At 40.5% G+C, this 16,300-nt stretch overlaps 2 protein-coding genes across 4 annotated transcripts in view; both read right to left on the bottom strand.

Moving 5' to 3' along the window:
• Positions 1-10,589, bottom strand: part of LOC146550493 (MICOS complex subunit mic25a-like) — a 74,390-nt gene extending 63,801 nt beyond the window's left edge. The window contains exons 1-4 of one of the 3 annotated variants that reach the window (XM_085258927.1): positions 10,376-10,589; positions 8,675-8,768; positions 7,497-7,611; positions 6,105-6,249 (exon numbers count right to left, since the gene is read on the bottom strand). In XM_085258927.1, coding sequence (XP_085115053.1) covers positions 6,105-6,249; positions 7,497-7,611; positions 8,675-8,768; positions 10,376-10,459 — 438 coding nt within the window. In that variant the 5' untranslated portion in view covers positions 10,460-10,589. The remainder of the gene's footprint in view (positions 1-6,104; positions 6,250-7,496; positions 7,612-8,674; positions 8,769-10,375) is intronic. The other 2 variants (XM_085258925.1, XM_085258926.1) reach the window with 2 other exon arrangements.
• Positions 10,590-10,939: 350 nt separating this feature from the next.
• Positions 10,940-15,392, bottom strand: LOC146550492 (E3 ubiquitin/ISG15 ligase TRIM25). Its single transcript, XM_085260133.1, has 4 exons — positions 14,629-15,392; positions 13,680-13,819; positions 12,178-12,345; positions 10,940-11,996 (listed from the first exon to the last, which is right to left on the bottom strand). Exons 1-4 carry the CDS (start codon positions 15,253-15,255, stop codon positions 11,288-11,290), a joined length of 1,644 nt encoding a protein of 547 aa, XP_085116259.1. The 5' UTR covers positions 15,256-15,392; the 3' UTR covers positions 10,940-11,287.
• Positions 15,393-16,300: the final 908 nt, after the last annotated feature.

Below are 16,300 nucleotides of genomic sequence, written 5' to 3'. Positions count from 1 at the left end.
GAGGTTGTAATGCTGCACTTGGATTTTTTTGTTTTTTTAATGACATGTACTAAGAAATTATAATGAAGGATGTTTAGTACACGTGGGTACAAGAGCTCATTCGATTATCAGTATATATGTTTTTGTCCTAAAAACAAAAACCAAACAAAAAATAATGATTTACTTTTAAACTTTAATTGAAAATATAATTTAACCCTTTTTTACATGCAATTTTATGGCTCAAATTTAATGTGTCATCAAAATAAGAAACCAAACATAAAAAAAACCCAAAAACCTCACAAGTATTAAATATGGAGAATGCAAACCTCACTCAGTGACCTGGTGCAAATCTGAATAAGGATAATTGCTTTCTTTGTAAAGATCCAGGAACATCCCTACAGCACGTGAGTCAAAGAGCATCAACAGCTCTATATATATATGATAGCTTCCTTAAAGACTAAACGAATATGAACATTACAATGAAAAGTGCCCTGGCGCTGTACCACAGGCAATTCTGACAGTAAAAATAATGGCAGACAATAGGACATGTACAAGGAGGGCACAGACAGATTCCATTAGTGTTGGAGGAGCAGGTGGAATAGCATTTGTGACTGGTTTTTCTGGTGACAGAATTTCAAATTTATCTAGTTTTTGTGCATGATGTGCACAGGGACAAAGCAGCAGGCAAAATAAGACAGACAGGCCAACATATGAAATATGGCATATGGTTTTGTTGCCATCTAGTGTCGACTGGAGGAAGTGATTCAAACTGAGTACACCCAGAGTGCATGTAACCAGCTAATACATGGACATTTCCCAGAACAACGCAGTAGTATCTCATTCTGGTAAATGTCCACTTCTATGAATTAGATGTGTGCACGTTTATATAAGACAGGCTTTATGTTAATAATAATGTCTCTTAATATTATGTAATCAGGCTTTATTTTGCTTTTATGTCTGAGCTAAAAGCAAATCAAAGCCTGAGAACATCTCCTCATGATGTAAAGATTGCTTGTGTGCCCATTAATTCTCTTCTGTGAAGCCCTGAGGATTTTTTTTTTTTTTTTTTTTAAACTGGACAGCTGGCCAATGATACCTGATGATGATGAGGACATTTTTCCCTCCCAAACAGAGGTTTCCTGAATAAACAGAAGCCTTAAATAGTTTTAAAAGTGTTATACTGACAAGAAAAATTCCCTGCATAATACCCTTTAACCACCTTACATGTTCCCTGTCACATTAAGTCCAAGTAAGATGCAACTGACTCACCTGTGCTTAAAAGGCACGTTTGAAGAATGAGAAAAACAAGGCTGGCATTTTATATTAGCCCAAGCTCAGTCAGAGGAAGTTAAAGGGCAGCTAATAAAATAGTCTTCCTAATTGTTCTGTGAGAACACAGAGGCAGAGAGAGAAATTTACCATATGCTAATGTGACTTATAACCTTTTTTTTTTATTTTTAAAGGGGGGGTGGGGCTTTCAAGACGCACCAAAAGGCCATTAATACAATATAAAAAGAGAAAATCCCTTTTAGCTCTTTAGTTCAACTTGCTTCTATTCTTTCTATTCTCCCGTTCTCCTCCCCCCCACACACACACTTATTCTGAAATTAATCTGCAGAAGATTTGCTATTAACAAAGACTATTCACAGAGTGTGGCACAGAGTGGGCGAGAGCTTTGGCTTGAAAGATGAGGAAAGGGCCAGAGGAACAGAAGGATCAGGCAGTGCGCTAGGAAGAGCACAAAAGACAGGAGGAAATGAGCGAGGGAGTGAAAGGCACCGGAAAAGAAAGAAGCAGTTAAAGAGCAGACGCCACACATCGCTGACCGGCTCTTTCTTGACGTGTGACTCAGTGCTGCGACCACGCACGAGGACAGCGGGCACTGAGTCACCTGTAGCAACCTTCTCTGCCCACTCCTCACACCTTTGTTCCGACACTCAAGGATAAATCGCGACTCCGTCCATTCGGCACACATTTGCACAGCTCCTCTCTCCTCCTAATCCTCCGCTTTCTAACAATTCTGCAGGTCACCTGCTGCGTCTTCTTTCTGGATCATCATCATGATGATCATCATAAACATTAGTTAAACTAGTAAACTAGTTAAACTTAGTGGTGCTACTTTCAGTCTTCATGCCTTACATCTAAATCTTCTTTATTTCAACTTCCACAGGAAGCATTTACTCAGCTGTTTGTTTTTTTTAAACTCTCCCTGCACGTATCCCTCCCCTCTGTATGCAGTGCTGAGGCATCTGTCATTTTCATTCTTGCTCATCATTTCTTTCCGTCTTTGTTCTCCTCCTCGTCCTTCTCCTTCAGATTTCATATTTTCTCTCAACCCCTGCCACCCCTCATCCCTCCTTGTCTAACATCTCCTGATTGTGCGAAATATTTATTCATCTTGTAACCCGCTTTTAAAAATCACACCCTCCTTCTGCAATTCATCCTCCCAATGCGACAAAGAAGCGTTACAAATAGTCCCTCCTTCCTTCTCGTTGACCCATTGTTGCGCTTCCCTTCCACTTCCTTGTGGATCCTTCACGAAATGTTCAATCGCTTGTAAAGGGCTCCTTTTTCGTTCCCTTCTCCTCAGTTCTATTCCGCAGGAAATGCGTGTCATCTTCTCTTTCACTCCCATTCATTCCCGGCTCCTCTTCATTCTTCATCCTAACCCTTCACAAAATGTTCCGTCACTTCTTTTTCATCCTCACATCCTTCTTGCTCCCAATTACTTAGTAAATGCTTAATCAGCTGTCAGCTCCCATTTTGAATCGTCTCATATGTTCAGTCTTCCTCATCCATTTACTTTCCCTTTTCAGGAAATATTGCATAACTGTCACAGCTTTAAACTTTTCCTTGCATAATTAATATGGCTCCCTGCCAAATGTACATTGGTTCTGACCATGGGTGCCAGAGAACTTTGCTGCCAGCTATGTAATCCATCAAAACTCGAAAGTTATTTAGATTTTTATCACTAAAAATAACAAAATATTCACTTTTATTATTATGTTTTTAACTTGTAAACACTCGTCCATCTACACTGTGTACATGTCATGTCTGATGTGATTAGCCTGTTCTGGGTCCTAATGCTCTTTCGCTTCCCAAAAGCAAAAAAGCACAGAGACACCACTGAGATTTAAAAATGATCTAAATCCTTTACACCTAAAAGAATTTGGTAATCACAGCTACAATGTGAGCACAGGTTTTGGTATTACAATGGCAGGAAGAAATAGGACCTTTCATTGGCTTAAATCCTGTTTTAATCAACCACCTAACCTACACGGTGAAATGTCACTTTTAAAGTTTACCCCAAATCCCATCTTTTCCTCCACTGATTTATCGGAAAAAACAGTGAACATCCAACATCCATGTGCTCTATGCCATGTACCAGTTTTGCTAGTAAAACATAATCCATATTGATTATGAAAGATGGTCACAAATAGGACATTCCCTTAGACTGTGGCTCCTGGTTGAAAGTAAAATCGATTTGGTTTTAAATTTAAAACATTTTTAATAAAGCTTAAACGTACAGTGGTCCTTAGATTTCAAACACACTGCAGCTTAAGAAAACACCAACAAATAGAAAAAGCAACACTTTACTATTGCTATTAGCTGTTTACTGTTAGCTTGTTCGTCACATTGTTGTCTTCCCAAAAACACTGCCGTTGGGTTTTGTGAGTTTGTGGAATTTTTTCTGTTTCCATTGTATTTTCTTCAACTTTCTTTGTGTTTTGTGTGCTTTTGCAGCACTTGATTTGTCTTTTTCAAGTTGCAGTGCATTTGAACTCTCAGGACAGTTTTGTAAATGTGCTATTCAGCCCTGAAATATTTCACATGGCCATCTCCAGTAATTTGGGGCTCAGAAAAATAAAATACTGCAACTTAAATGAGCAATTTTAGTGAAAATTTAGCAAAGTATTGCTGATCCACATAAAAACTATATTTTAAATGCTGAACCGGTACTAAACCTGCATGTCTTTGAATACATACCTCTAGTTTCTTTTTATATGACCTTTTATTGAGATTCTCCAAGAGGTTGGAGATTCACAGAAACCACTCAATTATGGGAAATATGCTATATTATAATAAATAAATCTGCTGGCTGGAGGTGATTAATGGATGATTAATGGATACACCTTAATGGATAAGTTTAGGCAAACTGCTCATACAGTATGCACTAGATATACTCTTTGCTATGTCTGTATTACTGTGATACAAAATATGACATTCTTATAAATGACCAAAAAAAAAAAAAAAAAAAACTACCCATGCAAGGGTGCACAGGACAAAGAACTGTGGAAGATGAGTGATCATGCTCTCTGACTCCATAACAGCAAAAAAAATAAAAAATAAAAAATTAAATTTGAGTAAAGAATGTGAGCAAGTCTGCCCACACTTCGTATGCATGTGCATGTAGGTTTTCATAGCACAGAAACAGTAATTACAAGCAGCCCTCAGCATCAGGAGGTCCAGTCCTGCTCAAGCGGTCATTCTGCTCAGCGCATCCCTCCAGCAGCTTTCTATTAGCAGTGGGAGTATGTTGGAGTGGAGATAAGACAGGCGCTACAGCGATGGGGGGGAGGGGGTGTAATAGGAGGGGAAGGGGGAGGAAGAGTTGTATGAAACAGGCACCGGCTGATGTGTACAACAAGAGCCCCCCCCCTCAACCTTCCCCACCCATGACTACACGGGCATCTCCGCACCACTCCTATCTCCAGCTCCAGGAAACTCTCAGGGTGCAATTTACCGCTTGCACTACGCTGATAATACCGTCTCCCGGGCAGGAAGGAGAGAGTGATGGGCTGGGATAGAAAAGGAGAGAAAGACAGAGTGAGATAGGGGGTGAGGGCAGGAAAGAAGAAAGAGAAATGAGGGAGGGAGAACATGGGAAAGAGGAGTAGATAGAAAAAGAACAGGGATGTAATAGGTGAGAAGGGGAGGATAAAAAGGAGGACGAGGAGGAGGCAGGGGGAGTATCATCATGGAAATTGCAAATTCAATCTCAAGAGCCAATTTGCGTCCGTATGAATACTCCAATTTAACCACAGACAAACTCATCAGACTGAGTCACATCTTGACACCACGTCAAACCTATCTCCTCCCACTCAGATTAATCCACTTTTACACAACTTTATCAACAAACTCGTGCAACACCTGACCTCTTCAGTGAACAGAGCTAGGATGACTGCTGACTAAAACTTTAAAGAACTGTACACAGGCAGCAACAGCTCCCTCAATGGGTCACTGGCAGATACTGCAGGGGGAAGCAACATCATATCCCTCACTCACATCATAACCATATTAACAGAAATGATGCACAAAGTTTCTGTAAACATAGAGCGGCAGTCGAAGGAGAGGCAAGGCGTGTTAGGTGTAACAAGAAAAACTAGAAGAGGCAATTAGTTAAGCTGGAGTACAGAGTTGTTATTGTTTAAGTATATACAGCAAATGGTCAGCAATGCCCAGAGGGTCATTTCAGGTTGCATTAGGTCATACATAACATATAAGGTTGGCTGTAGGAGTATAGTTTTTTATTTTATGCAAAAAATACTTTTTGATTTTTTATAACTTTGGATGTGATGGCAATTTTTAATTGGATTAAATCTGAATCTCCTACCACTTTGCAAACCCCTCTTGTCTTGCTTTAGACTCCCAAAGCTTTCGTACTGACCGACTTTCAGAGACATCTGTATTAACCCTTGCAGAGAAATTACTTCCTACAGGGTCCTGCCTAGTGCAGTGTGACTGACTAAAGCAGGGGTCCCCAAACCCAGTCCGTGAGGGCCGGTGTCCCTGCAGGTTTTAGATCTCACCCTGGGTCAACACACCTGAATCACATGATTAGTTCATTACCAGGCCTCTGGAGAACTTCAAGACATGCTGAGAAGGTAATTTATCCATTTAAATCAGCTGTGATGGATAAAGGACACATCTGAAACCTGTAGGACACCGGCCCTCGTGGACTGGGATTGGGGACCCCTGGACTAAAGTGTTTTAAATATGAACTTACTTCACTCTTATTTAAACTATCAGTAGCAGCTCAACACGACACATGAAAGAAACAAGAGATTTAAACTTTAATAGAAAACATGTCTGACGCATGCATGGGTGTGTGGGTGTGTATATACCAACTGTTTGGTCCTCTCAGCTTCCAGCCGTGTTTGTTGTCTTTCCCGGCTCGTGGCTTTGGCCATCTCTTCCTTTGCCGCCTCCATTTCTCGCTGTGCCATCTTGGCCCACTCTTCCTTCAGTAACTTCTGTTGTTGTTCATACCTTAAACCATACATATAATGAATATTGCTTACATTAATGGCAAACTGACACATTAAAGTATGTAAGATGGATTACAGATAATCCTCATGACACTTTGAAAGACCAAATTTTTTTGTTTGTTTGTAAAAAGTCTTTATTTTTAATTCAATATAATCTGAAATGAGTGACTGAGCCCATAAAGTCATCGGGAAAGTGTTTACAGAGGTCACAGCTCAGGACCTTTTTCCCATAGCCTTCTATTGAACCAGAAGCCTTTTCACATGGCCTGATGGTAGGTGTTACAAAGAATGGAGGTTTAACGCACACTAATCTTTTATACTGTTTTTCATGGCTTTCCACAGTACAGTCAGATGTTGTATGTATATATTTATGTATGTCCACTAGGGGGCAGTATAGAAACACTTTAAGCTCCCTCCATAGAATATTAGAAACATGCATTGTAGGGTAGCATCAAACTTATCAGGAGTTTAGTTCATTCATTAGACATGAATCAGAATGCTGACATGAAATAAGAATTACCTCCTTTTATCCATTTTCAAATGAACAAAATTACTATTAATGAAGGTCCTTATCAAACATGATTTATCCTGTGCAACACAGTTTAACCCGGGTCTCAAATGTCAAGTGATACCTGAGTTTAGCTTATAAATAGCAAAGGCCATGACAGCTAAAATAATTTGTGAAACTACTTTATATAGACACACTGGTAACCAATATTGAACTAGCAAGCTTGCATCTTGCAAAAATCAAACCTCTTTGGATACAAAAACAGCTTCCATCAAAACAGAGACATGTTGTACAATCGCACAACCCAGAATGGAAAAAGGAGCTTGATAATTTTTACAGGTATTTATTTATGCATTTACTTAACTTGACTTAATATGAAACCATGCATGATGCCCTGCAGGTTAAATTAGTCAGGACTCTTTTAGAAGAAGCTCTCGATTTAAAGGCTCTCTGAAATGATAAGCATCAGATCATATTTCTGAAACCTTCACAGTGTTGCATATTATCCTGTTACAGCTCATTTTAGTTTTTTTGATTGAGCCTTCAAAAAAAAAATGTGGCACACCTTCCACATTTTTTGTTCTCTTTCCAACGCAAACAGAAACACAACCTTGTGATTTATAACAAATCACAAAAAACCTTTTGCTCCAATATGCAGCAATTCTATTTGCAATGCATTCAAATGGTCACCAGGCAGAAATCTTAACTAAAATCTGTATCCTGAATTTCCTTTAACTCACCTCCTCTGATCTTCCTTGCTGAAGGAGGCCGATTTGCTGGAGTGCGAACTGGGTTGTGCGCGCTGCTGTGGGCCTTGCTGAGATTGAGAGCCTGAGCTGGCACTGTGAGAGGAGGCTGAACAAAGACAACAAATGTTCAAAGGAAAAAAGATTATCACACAAGGTAAAAACAACTTTGGCACTTTTGTGGCTTACAGCTTTACTGTCAAAATAGGGACTAATGCACATGTATAATTAATACTATATAATCAAACATTGTAATCTTTCTTAAGAAAAAAATGTTTGTATGAACTAAAAGATTTTTCATGGCTCAAAATTTACTTTAGGTCAGACATTTAGTTGATAGTGAATCTGTGTTTTCTTAATAGAAGTGTAAAACCCTATACATTTTCTGGCAATGTTTGACAATTTGATAAGCAACAATCGATTTCAGTAAATTAAATTCCACTAAAGAAAAAGAAAAATAGTGATTTTTTTTTTTTCTTTAAACGAGGACACCACAACGTTTCCCTGGCTGCCAAAATCATTTCCCGCTCTCAGTTTATTCTGACACAGGTGTCCAGTTAGAATAGAATTCAACTTTATTGTCATTGCACATGTCACAGGTACAAGGCAACGAAATGCAGTTTGCATCCATCCAGAAGTACTTTAGCCATGATATAGATATATTACAATATATATATATTAGCAATAATATAGATATGTAAGTATAAAGTTAAAAAGTTAAAAAGCTTAGTTAAAAAGCTCAGGCAACACATTTTTTTTCTTAAAAAAATATTTTCTCGTTAAACACGTATCAGCTGATGTGATACTGCATTTACAGATGAGACTCGAGAACCAGTTCCAAATTGTCCACTTCCCTTGAATTGTATGTGTCAAAGTTTATCAAGTTCTCACACAATGTTGGCACACTGTACTTGCAACTGCACATAGCAGAACAATGACGCCTAATTCACAGCGGGTGAGGTTTTTTCACACCTCAGTTCCAGTCAGTGTGTTCACACAGAGATAATAAAACGGTTAATATTGGGACTCAGTGAAACCTACTCCCACAAAGAGAGAGAGAGAGAATAAACTGTCAGCAATCAAAAGGGGAATAATTAAAACAAACTGGCTTCTAAGCAAACTTGATAAGTGCAGAGGCACCAATAGAATCTAATCTCAAAAATGATCACTACCTGTGTTTGTTTGAGGGCTTGAGGCAGGTGATGACGTGCGGTCTGGGGCAATGTTGGCAACTCCTCTCATTCTTTGCAGAACATCTTCTGACAGCTGGACAAACAGAGTCAACAAAGCATATAATATACACGACGTGTTTTATTTATTTCATAGAAAAAAAAACATTTGTGTAATCCTTCAGATAAAAAAACAACAACAACAAAAAAGCATGAGCCTCTTAAACATGCCATTAATAGAGGATCACTGAACCTCTATTGTATGTGTATCTGTATGTGTGTGTGTGTGTCTTTGTGTATCCAGGGAAGTCCTTAAGCACTACTACCCCAAAAACCACAGGAGGGAGCACTGACTCACTGTTTCTATGAGTCACACTGAATGTGCAACCAAGGCAGGCTCTCTTCTTACAGACATTTTCACAAAAGATTTTAAAAGCACTTTGGGTGCTCAGAGTAGAAAAGCACTACATAAAAACTGTTTTTACATTTACAAACCTGCTAACCCCATTGCATTCCACCACAACGTATTAATTTCCAGTCGTTGTTTTTGCAGGATCTGAGGGTGTCTTCATTTCCTCATAATGTCAGGATATTTGGAGGCACACACCCACACCAGCTGACTTTCTGTATGTGTGCGCATGCAAGAAGTTTAACTGTGGTAAATTTTAATTTACCACTTAATCATGCACACCAACAGGCTAAAGGTGAAATGAGTACACATCTGCATCATTATGACAATGCAAGAATCTCCACAAACGAGTTCAGAAAAGAAATAAACATAGAGGTGTATGATTATCTAACTGATTTTGTCAGCGCTTGACAGGTGACCGAAAGCTCAGCAAAACTAGACATGCCTATACCCTGTTGAAATCATTTCTATTTGTTGTTTTGTTCATTATCGTTTCCTGTTTTAGAAGACGACAATTTAGTTATATATGCAACTGCATTAGTGTTTCATTGGTTTCACTTGCATACACTAACTCGCTCTACTTGGTTGTGTTAAAAGTATAAGCTTTCTATATGTCCAACAGCACGTGAAAGCAACACTGTAAAGAGGCGTCAACTCCACACCAAACCTCGTTTGAAATCTGCTCATTTCAAGCCATCCACTTTTAGTTAAACATATGCTCAGTTAAACCAACATGTTAGGCAGTTATGACATTTATACGAGTCTCCCCGTTTTTCTTTGATACACACTTACTGTGCAGCAGACATGTTCACGTAGGATAACAGCGAACTTTAACGTTTCAATGCAAACTAAATGTGTTATTGTGTTAACGTTGTTAGCAAATGCCAGCGACTAGGTAACAGCTAAAAGGTTTAATTTCGGGCAATTAGTTTTCCTGCTAAGTAGGCAATGTATATGCCGAATTTACCTTAAGGTGCTAAAGTTTTCTATATTTCTTAGAGCATCTGCCACGTATATTCTTTTACTTGTAAACAAGGAACATTACTATTTTCACCTTATTACGAATGGAGTTTGGGGTAACAACATTTTTTTTTACATATTTCAGCTCTTTCAACAACCTGTCCCACCCTCTTCCTACCTTTGTACCTCCTCATTTTAGCAGTGACACTCTACCGGTCGTAGACTGATAGCTTGAACAAAGCAACAACTTAATTTGACAATAGCCAGTCAGCGCTAAACGAGACATTAAAGTAATGCTAACATGGCTTCTCAAGTGCTAGCTAAATTAGCATTACCTTGACTCCACGGAGAATTCTGACCCTGTCCTCATCGTCAACACCGAAGGACACTTTTCTTGTTGTACTCTCTCCCGAACCCATGCTTCTGCTGCAAACGCACAGCTTTCGTGGTGAGAAAAATGTTTATAATATGAAATAATGTTGCTGTCCTGCCCAATGACAGAATGTGAGACAGAAGGGATAGGGTTGCCAGGTTCTTCGTGAACCATCCTCCTCTTGCACATGTGTAAAGGTCAGATCGTGTGTTGGAAATGATAACATTGCGTGTGAATACGAAATTGTTAATAAGAAATTATTACATGTGTGTTCTGGGGGAAGTCAGATTAAATGCAAATTGCTTAATCGCTTAAAAAAAAAAAACAAGGATTTACAGGCACACCTGGCAACTCCAGGGTCATAGTTGAATGGCTGAAATATCAACAGCCAATCAAAGGCTATATACGGCATAGATTATTTCTATGCACCGGTAAAGGTATTGAGACAAAGAAAGTTGGTCACAAGACACACAGAAACATTGCTAGATAAGTTTATTTATAGAATAAACACAAAACATGTCTCGGTTTATGCCTAAATGTCAGCGTCTGCGCACAGCAGTGTTTACTGTATGGGGAGCAAACACAACATTCAACACGTTCCAATAACATTTACAAAACACACAAAATGGAAACATGATCTTGTGACATAAATGTTTATGCCTCAAGATCTCACAAAAGTAGTAGGCGCCTGTATTGATAAATCTACTCTATTAAAACACCCAAAACATGAATAACACATTTTTGTAAACAATCTCATGTGATTGTAATGCTAAATTTATACAATGCAAGGCAGCAGACGTATTGCGGGTTTTTGTGTTAGCTGGAAGGCAGTTCACTTGGCTGACTACCCAAGCAATTTCTATGCAGGATGTATTCACATCCCACTGCTCAGTGTGATCCAGGAGTCTGGTGTGTTTGAAAGTATACTGAATACCGGGTAAACAGGCTCTTTAAACACAACCTTTAAGGTGTGGAGATGTTCCCTGCGCCCTTTGGTGCTGTGGAACGTCAAAGTTCCCCCCTCGTAATCCAGTGCAACCTCAATCTTGACCGGTGGTGTGGTCACTTCCTTAAGGACCACATTTGAGGAGCACTGGCACACTGTCAGCTTGCCGTTTTTCCACTGCAGCCTCCAGGACACAGTGTTGTGCCCCAGACGGCTGTGGTCACCACGGCGAGGAATGCTCTTGTAGCACACGCCCAATGACCACATGCTATTGGGTCCCACTTCTACAACCCATACATGCTCGCCGCCAGAGAAACCCTGGCTGCACAGGATCTGAGGTACACTCGTGAAACGCTCGGGGTGCTCCGGGTACGACTGCTTGTTGGAGCTGTATTTGACTGTGCGCAGATCGTTGGACACCAGCAGGTTGGGGTGGGCGGTGAAGATGCTGAAGGTGAGTTCCAGTGGGTTGAGGAGGATATGAAGAGAATCCATGAGGCGGGTCATTTCTGTGCAGAAGTCTTGGGTTTTGAGACCTCCCTGCAGGCACATATTATTGAGTGGAGCCTTTGAGGGGATGTTGGAGGAAATGGCACTGGTGACAACATGTCTCAGCTTTTGTTCAATCTGCATGAACCTGGAGAGCAAAGGATTTATTATTACTTACTCAACTCATCTAGCCATATGCCATGGGTAATAAACAATTAAATGTCGGTTTATCAGTAAGAATACTGCATCACTTTCACTTTTCTTTTCATTTTTACATTGTTCTATATATTTCTTCTTTTTAATTGTAATAGCAGGGCAGATTTCTGTACCTGTGTATAAAGATGCATGTGTCCGTCTCATTGAGGACCTCTGTGGCACTCTTTTGGGCCTCCATCAGCTGCTGCTGCTGCTCCTCAAGTGCACTCACGCCTAGCTGCCAGCTTTTGCGGCGCTGTCCTCTCTCCTCCTCCAAGAGCAAAAGCAGGCGATCCCTGTACCTGTATCACAGCACACAAGTGAAGCGGACTGGTCATTTTTATTCCTTTTATTATCGTGATGTTACTAAACAGAGTCAGGTAGATCGATTCATCACTGTGTCTGCTTTAAAGTTGTACATGCATCCATTGCGTCCATACAATGAGAAATAATCACAAAGCTCAGAAAATATTCAACAATCTAAGTTATAATCTGTGCTAATTAGATAAGGTTAGCCAGCTAGCCAAATGGTTTTTTAAAAATCAAACAAAAAAGCGAAACAGATAGCATCTGATTATGTATGTGAGTTGTTTTTGTTTTTGTTCTTTTAATAAATACCTGGTACTGAGAAAATGCCTGTGAGATGAAACTGGCTGAAATGCTGCTGGTAGACTACCTAAATGATAAGAAATGTGCTAGGAGGCACACCCAGAAGTTCCTGAACTTCCAGAAAGTTCCAACCCTCAGCATGAACGTCCATATATTAATTTGGACAACCTATGACATAATAAACTCCTCCAACAGTCCCTTGGCCCTGGGGAAATTGCTGCTATGCATGCTCAATATTTTTATTTAACTTAACGTACAACTAGCTCACACACAGCCTCACTAATGTGACTGAGCTCTACATTTCAGTCTTACTTCCTTCCAAAGATATACCTTCTTGAATGTTTTCTTGAAACTTACTAAAGTATTAGGGTGTTACAGACACCCTTGAATCTGCACCACAAAACAGACGCTGGTAGGCCTAAAATGCAGATGAACTGCATTAATTACATACATGCTTACTACATTCTTTGAGGGGTCGAAGTTTTGGTCTGTATTTTTATTTGCTGCTGAAAATATGAAGCACATCCTGTCAGAGAGAAGCTCCTGAAGAAACTGTTCTACCACCTCTGAAATATGCATTCTGGGTTTTCCACACCTTTTTAAAGCCAATATCATTTGTCATCTTGCTGTTTGAAAACATACTGTGCACGAACACTGGCTGACTTTTAAAGCATTTGGGAAAAAAAGATAATTCCTGTTCTTTATTGAGAATTCATTCCATCTATTTTTACATTGTGATGGTTGTAGAGTTTAACGTTTAACCACAAAAATCAAATGAAAACCTGCAAACATTTTTATCAAGTGCTTTAAAGTCAAAGATTCGTGAGGATATTCTATCAGAACAGGGTGTGTTTGGTTTTATGAGAGATTGTTGAGCGTGCATTCATACCTCATATAGTTCAGACTGTAATTGGGGAAATGTGTTTTCAAAGCCTTTAAGTCCATCTTTGGTCACTGCATTTGCTTAATTACACCACCTGCTACTTTTTAAGGCAGTGTTACTAGCAGCAAATGTGCAGCAGGTTACCTGTCCACCAGAGCACCTATGCTGTCCATGACTGTCACAGCCTTGCTGACCATTTTTTCTCCTACAGCTTCAGAGGTTCCCTGATCCTCTGCTGTCTTCTGCAGGAGTCCCTCTGTCAGCTGCAGTCTGCTAGAAATGACCTGCAAACACACATGTAATATGTTTTAAGATCTTTTGAGTTTCACACGACAGGATTCTTTCTATTGTGTATAAGCATAAAAGATTTCGGATCTGGAAAAACTGGGTGCCCTTTTCTCGTAAGTGCTTTCGGAAAACAAGTAGAGAAAACAGATCTATATATACATATATATAGTACTGTAAATGTTTTCTGTAATGTTAAGTAATATATGATCATATTCCATCAAAGTTTGATCATTTTCTGGTCCAAAATATTAAATTCAACGGTCTGACTTTGCACTTTTGAATTGTATGTATAGCACGAAACTGTGCACTCCCTTAGATTCTGCCAAAGGTCATCAGGTTATTCCTATCAGACAGATTTGTTTTGCATTCCAGATCTTCACCACTCCTCAAAAATGGCAGTGAGTCACTGAGGTGCCAAGCCCTTAATTTATACGTGAAACAAGTTCGGTTCCCATGTCTATGTCCCATGTGCATAGAGCATAGTCTTTTAAACATTGTTCCAAAATTATATTACAGGATTTTCAGGTTTTGACATTTCTCAACAGTAAGTTCCCTGATGGGATTCACATATTTTTATAACATGAATTATGCATTTGTATAACTTGAATATTTTATTCATGAGTCTACAAGCCCTGTCTGAGCACTACTTTCACTTTTGTGCATGCTCAGCTGACCCAGATATGCCCACATTTTGTAGGTTATCAATTTATTTATTAATACATATATAATAACCCCCCTTCCTAATATATAATGCTACAATATAACAGTAGGTAAAATGTTAAAATGTTAATGCAGTCAAAAGTACCTTATTTCGGGCCTCCAGCGCTCGTCTCATCTCCTCTTCAGCTACGCTAAAGATGAGAACGTCGTGGCTCTCGTGATGACCCTCTACGACGCACGTGGTGCACAGAGACATCATGTCGTTGGAACAAAAGTACTCAAGGGGACGCTGGTGGATGGCACAGGCCTTCACTCTCAGCTCCGTCGTGGGCTCCACCACGGGGTGGGTCCTGAACAACTCCTTCTCGTGGTGTTTCTGAAGGTGTCTGGAGCAGAGAGACACCTCACACTTCAGGCAGGTCTTCACGGCGGGCGACTGCTCATCTATGCACTGATCGCAGAAAACCTCCATTTTGGTATCCACGCAGTCGGCTTGCATGTTCAGCAGCAGCGCGGTGGCCTTGTAGTTCTCAATGATGCTGCGAAGTTTGAAATTTATCTGCAGGTTATCCGTGCCAGGATACTCCTCACGACATTCTGGGCAGCGCGGCAGGATTTTGCCAGTCTTATCCGTGCTGTCAATAGTTTTGCGGATACAGAATAGACAGTAGTTGTGCCCACAGGGGAGAGCCACCGGGTCCGAGTAGAGCTGAAGGCAGATGGGACAGCTTAGCTCGTAGGCTAGCTGGTCCTCTGGCTTTGACAGCGACATGATCCGAGGTGGTGAGACGGGTAGCTGCTTTTGTTCGTGCTTAGTTTCTCTTCTTTTGTCAGGTCTTCTAAATACCTTTGACTAATCTTACTTAATTTCTCGTTTCTTATCACTTCTTCTCAACCGTCAAGCTGTCAGGTGAGTCTATACAGAACAGGCCAGAAGGGCAGTTAGTGCATACTTATCCGACCAGGAGGAGGTGTATCCACAAATGTTTGCAGGACAACATTCCGTTCTTAGACACCTTGTTTGCTGTGCTGCCAGGAACTGACACCATCATACTGGCTGCTGTTGACGGTTAAAATATTTCTGACAAATCATCAGAACCTGTTTTAGGAAAGAGGTATGAGGATGCTGAATGCTGCTGGAAACCATAAAGCATGAATTTTGGTTAAATAATACTTAATATGTGCAAAAGAAAATCCATTTTGGGGAATTGAATGCTTTCAGTTTCTTTAAAAAGTTCCACAACCAATAAAGAGTATCACCAAGCTGAAGGGAGAATTGTGGCTTTGTCTGGCAGTAGCTCAGTTTTGTTTCAGTTTTGTTGGGCTGGGAGGAGGAGTTGGCCGTCCCATTGGGGTCTGGAATGTGGGGCCTCCCTGCTGCTGCGGAGTCGGGGCGGTCTGCTTCTCTCCACCCCAGGGAAGAGGGTAACACCACCTGGGTCTGGGTGCAGTTTCCCCCTCTAGGGGCAAGGGTACCTAGATCTGGGGCTTAGGGTATGCTTGGGGAGTGTACAGTGTCTATTTATGTCTGTCTCCACGTTGGGTGAGTGTTGAGTAATTGCATATGAGAGCATGAAGGTGGGAATGGATGTCTGTATCTGTGTGTGCCTGTTTGTCTGTGTCTATATGTCAGGTCGGGTATCAGACGCCACCTCTGTAGGGACATCTCAGGCCCTCCAATGTATGGAGGCCTATCTCCCCCACCATTCCCCCTTCCATTGGCAGACGTCCTCAGACATCGGTGCATTGGTGGTTCTTTGTGTCCGGGGATGGGCGTCCAGGTACACACCGGCTCACTCCTGGTGGCTGCTTGTCGG

The sequence above is a fragment of the Mchenga conophoros genome, linkage group LG20, assembly GCF_057382185.1.
Source record: "Mchenga conophoros isolate Kocher_MC1m ecotype Shallow Benthic linkage group LG20, M_conophoros_male_GT1.1, whole genome shotgun sequence".
Classification (NCBI taxonomy): Eukaryota; Metazoa; Chordata; class Actinopteri; order Cichliformes; family Cichlidae; genus Mchenga; species Mchenga conophoros.
The sequence above is the reverse complement of the archived record's forward strand: the minus strand, read 5'-3'. Positions and strand labels throughout refer to the sequence as shown.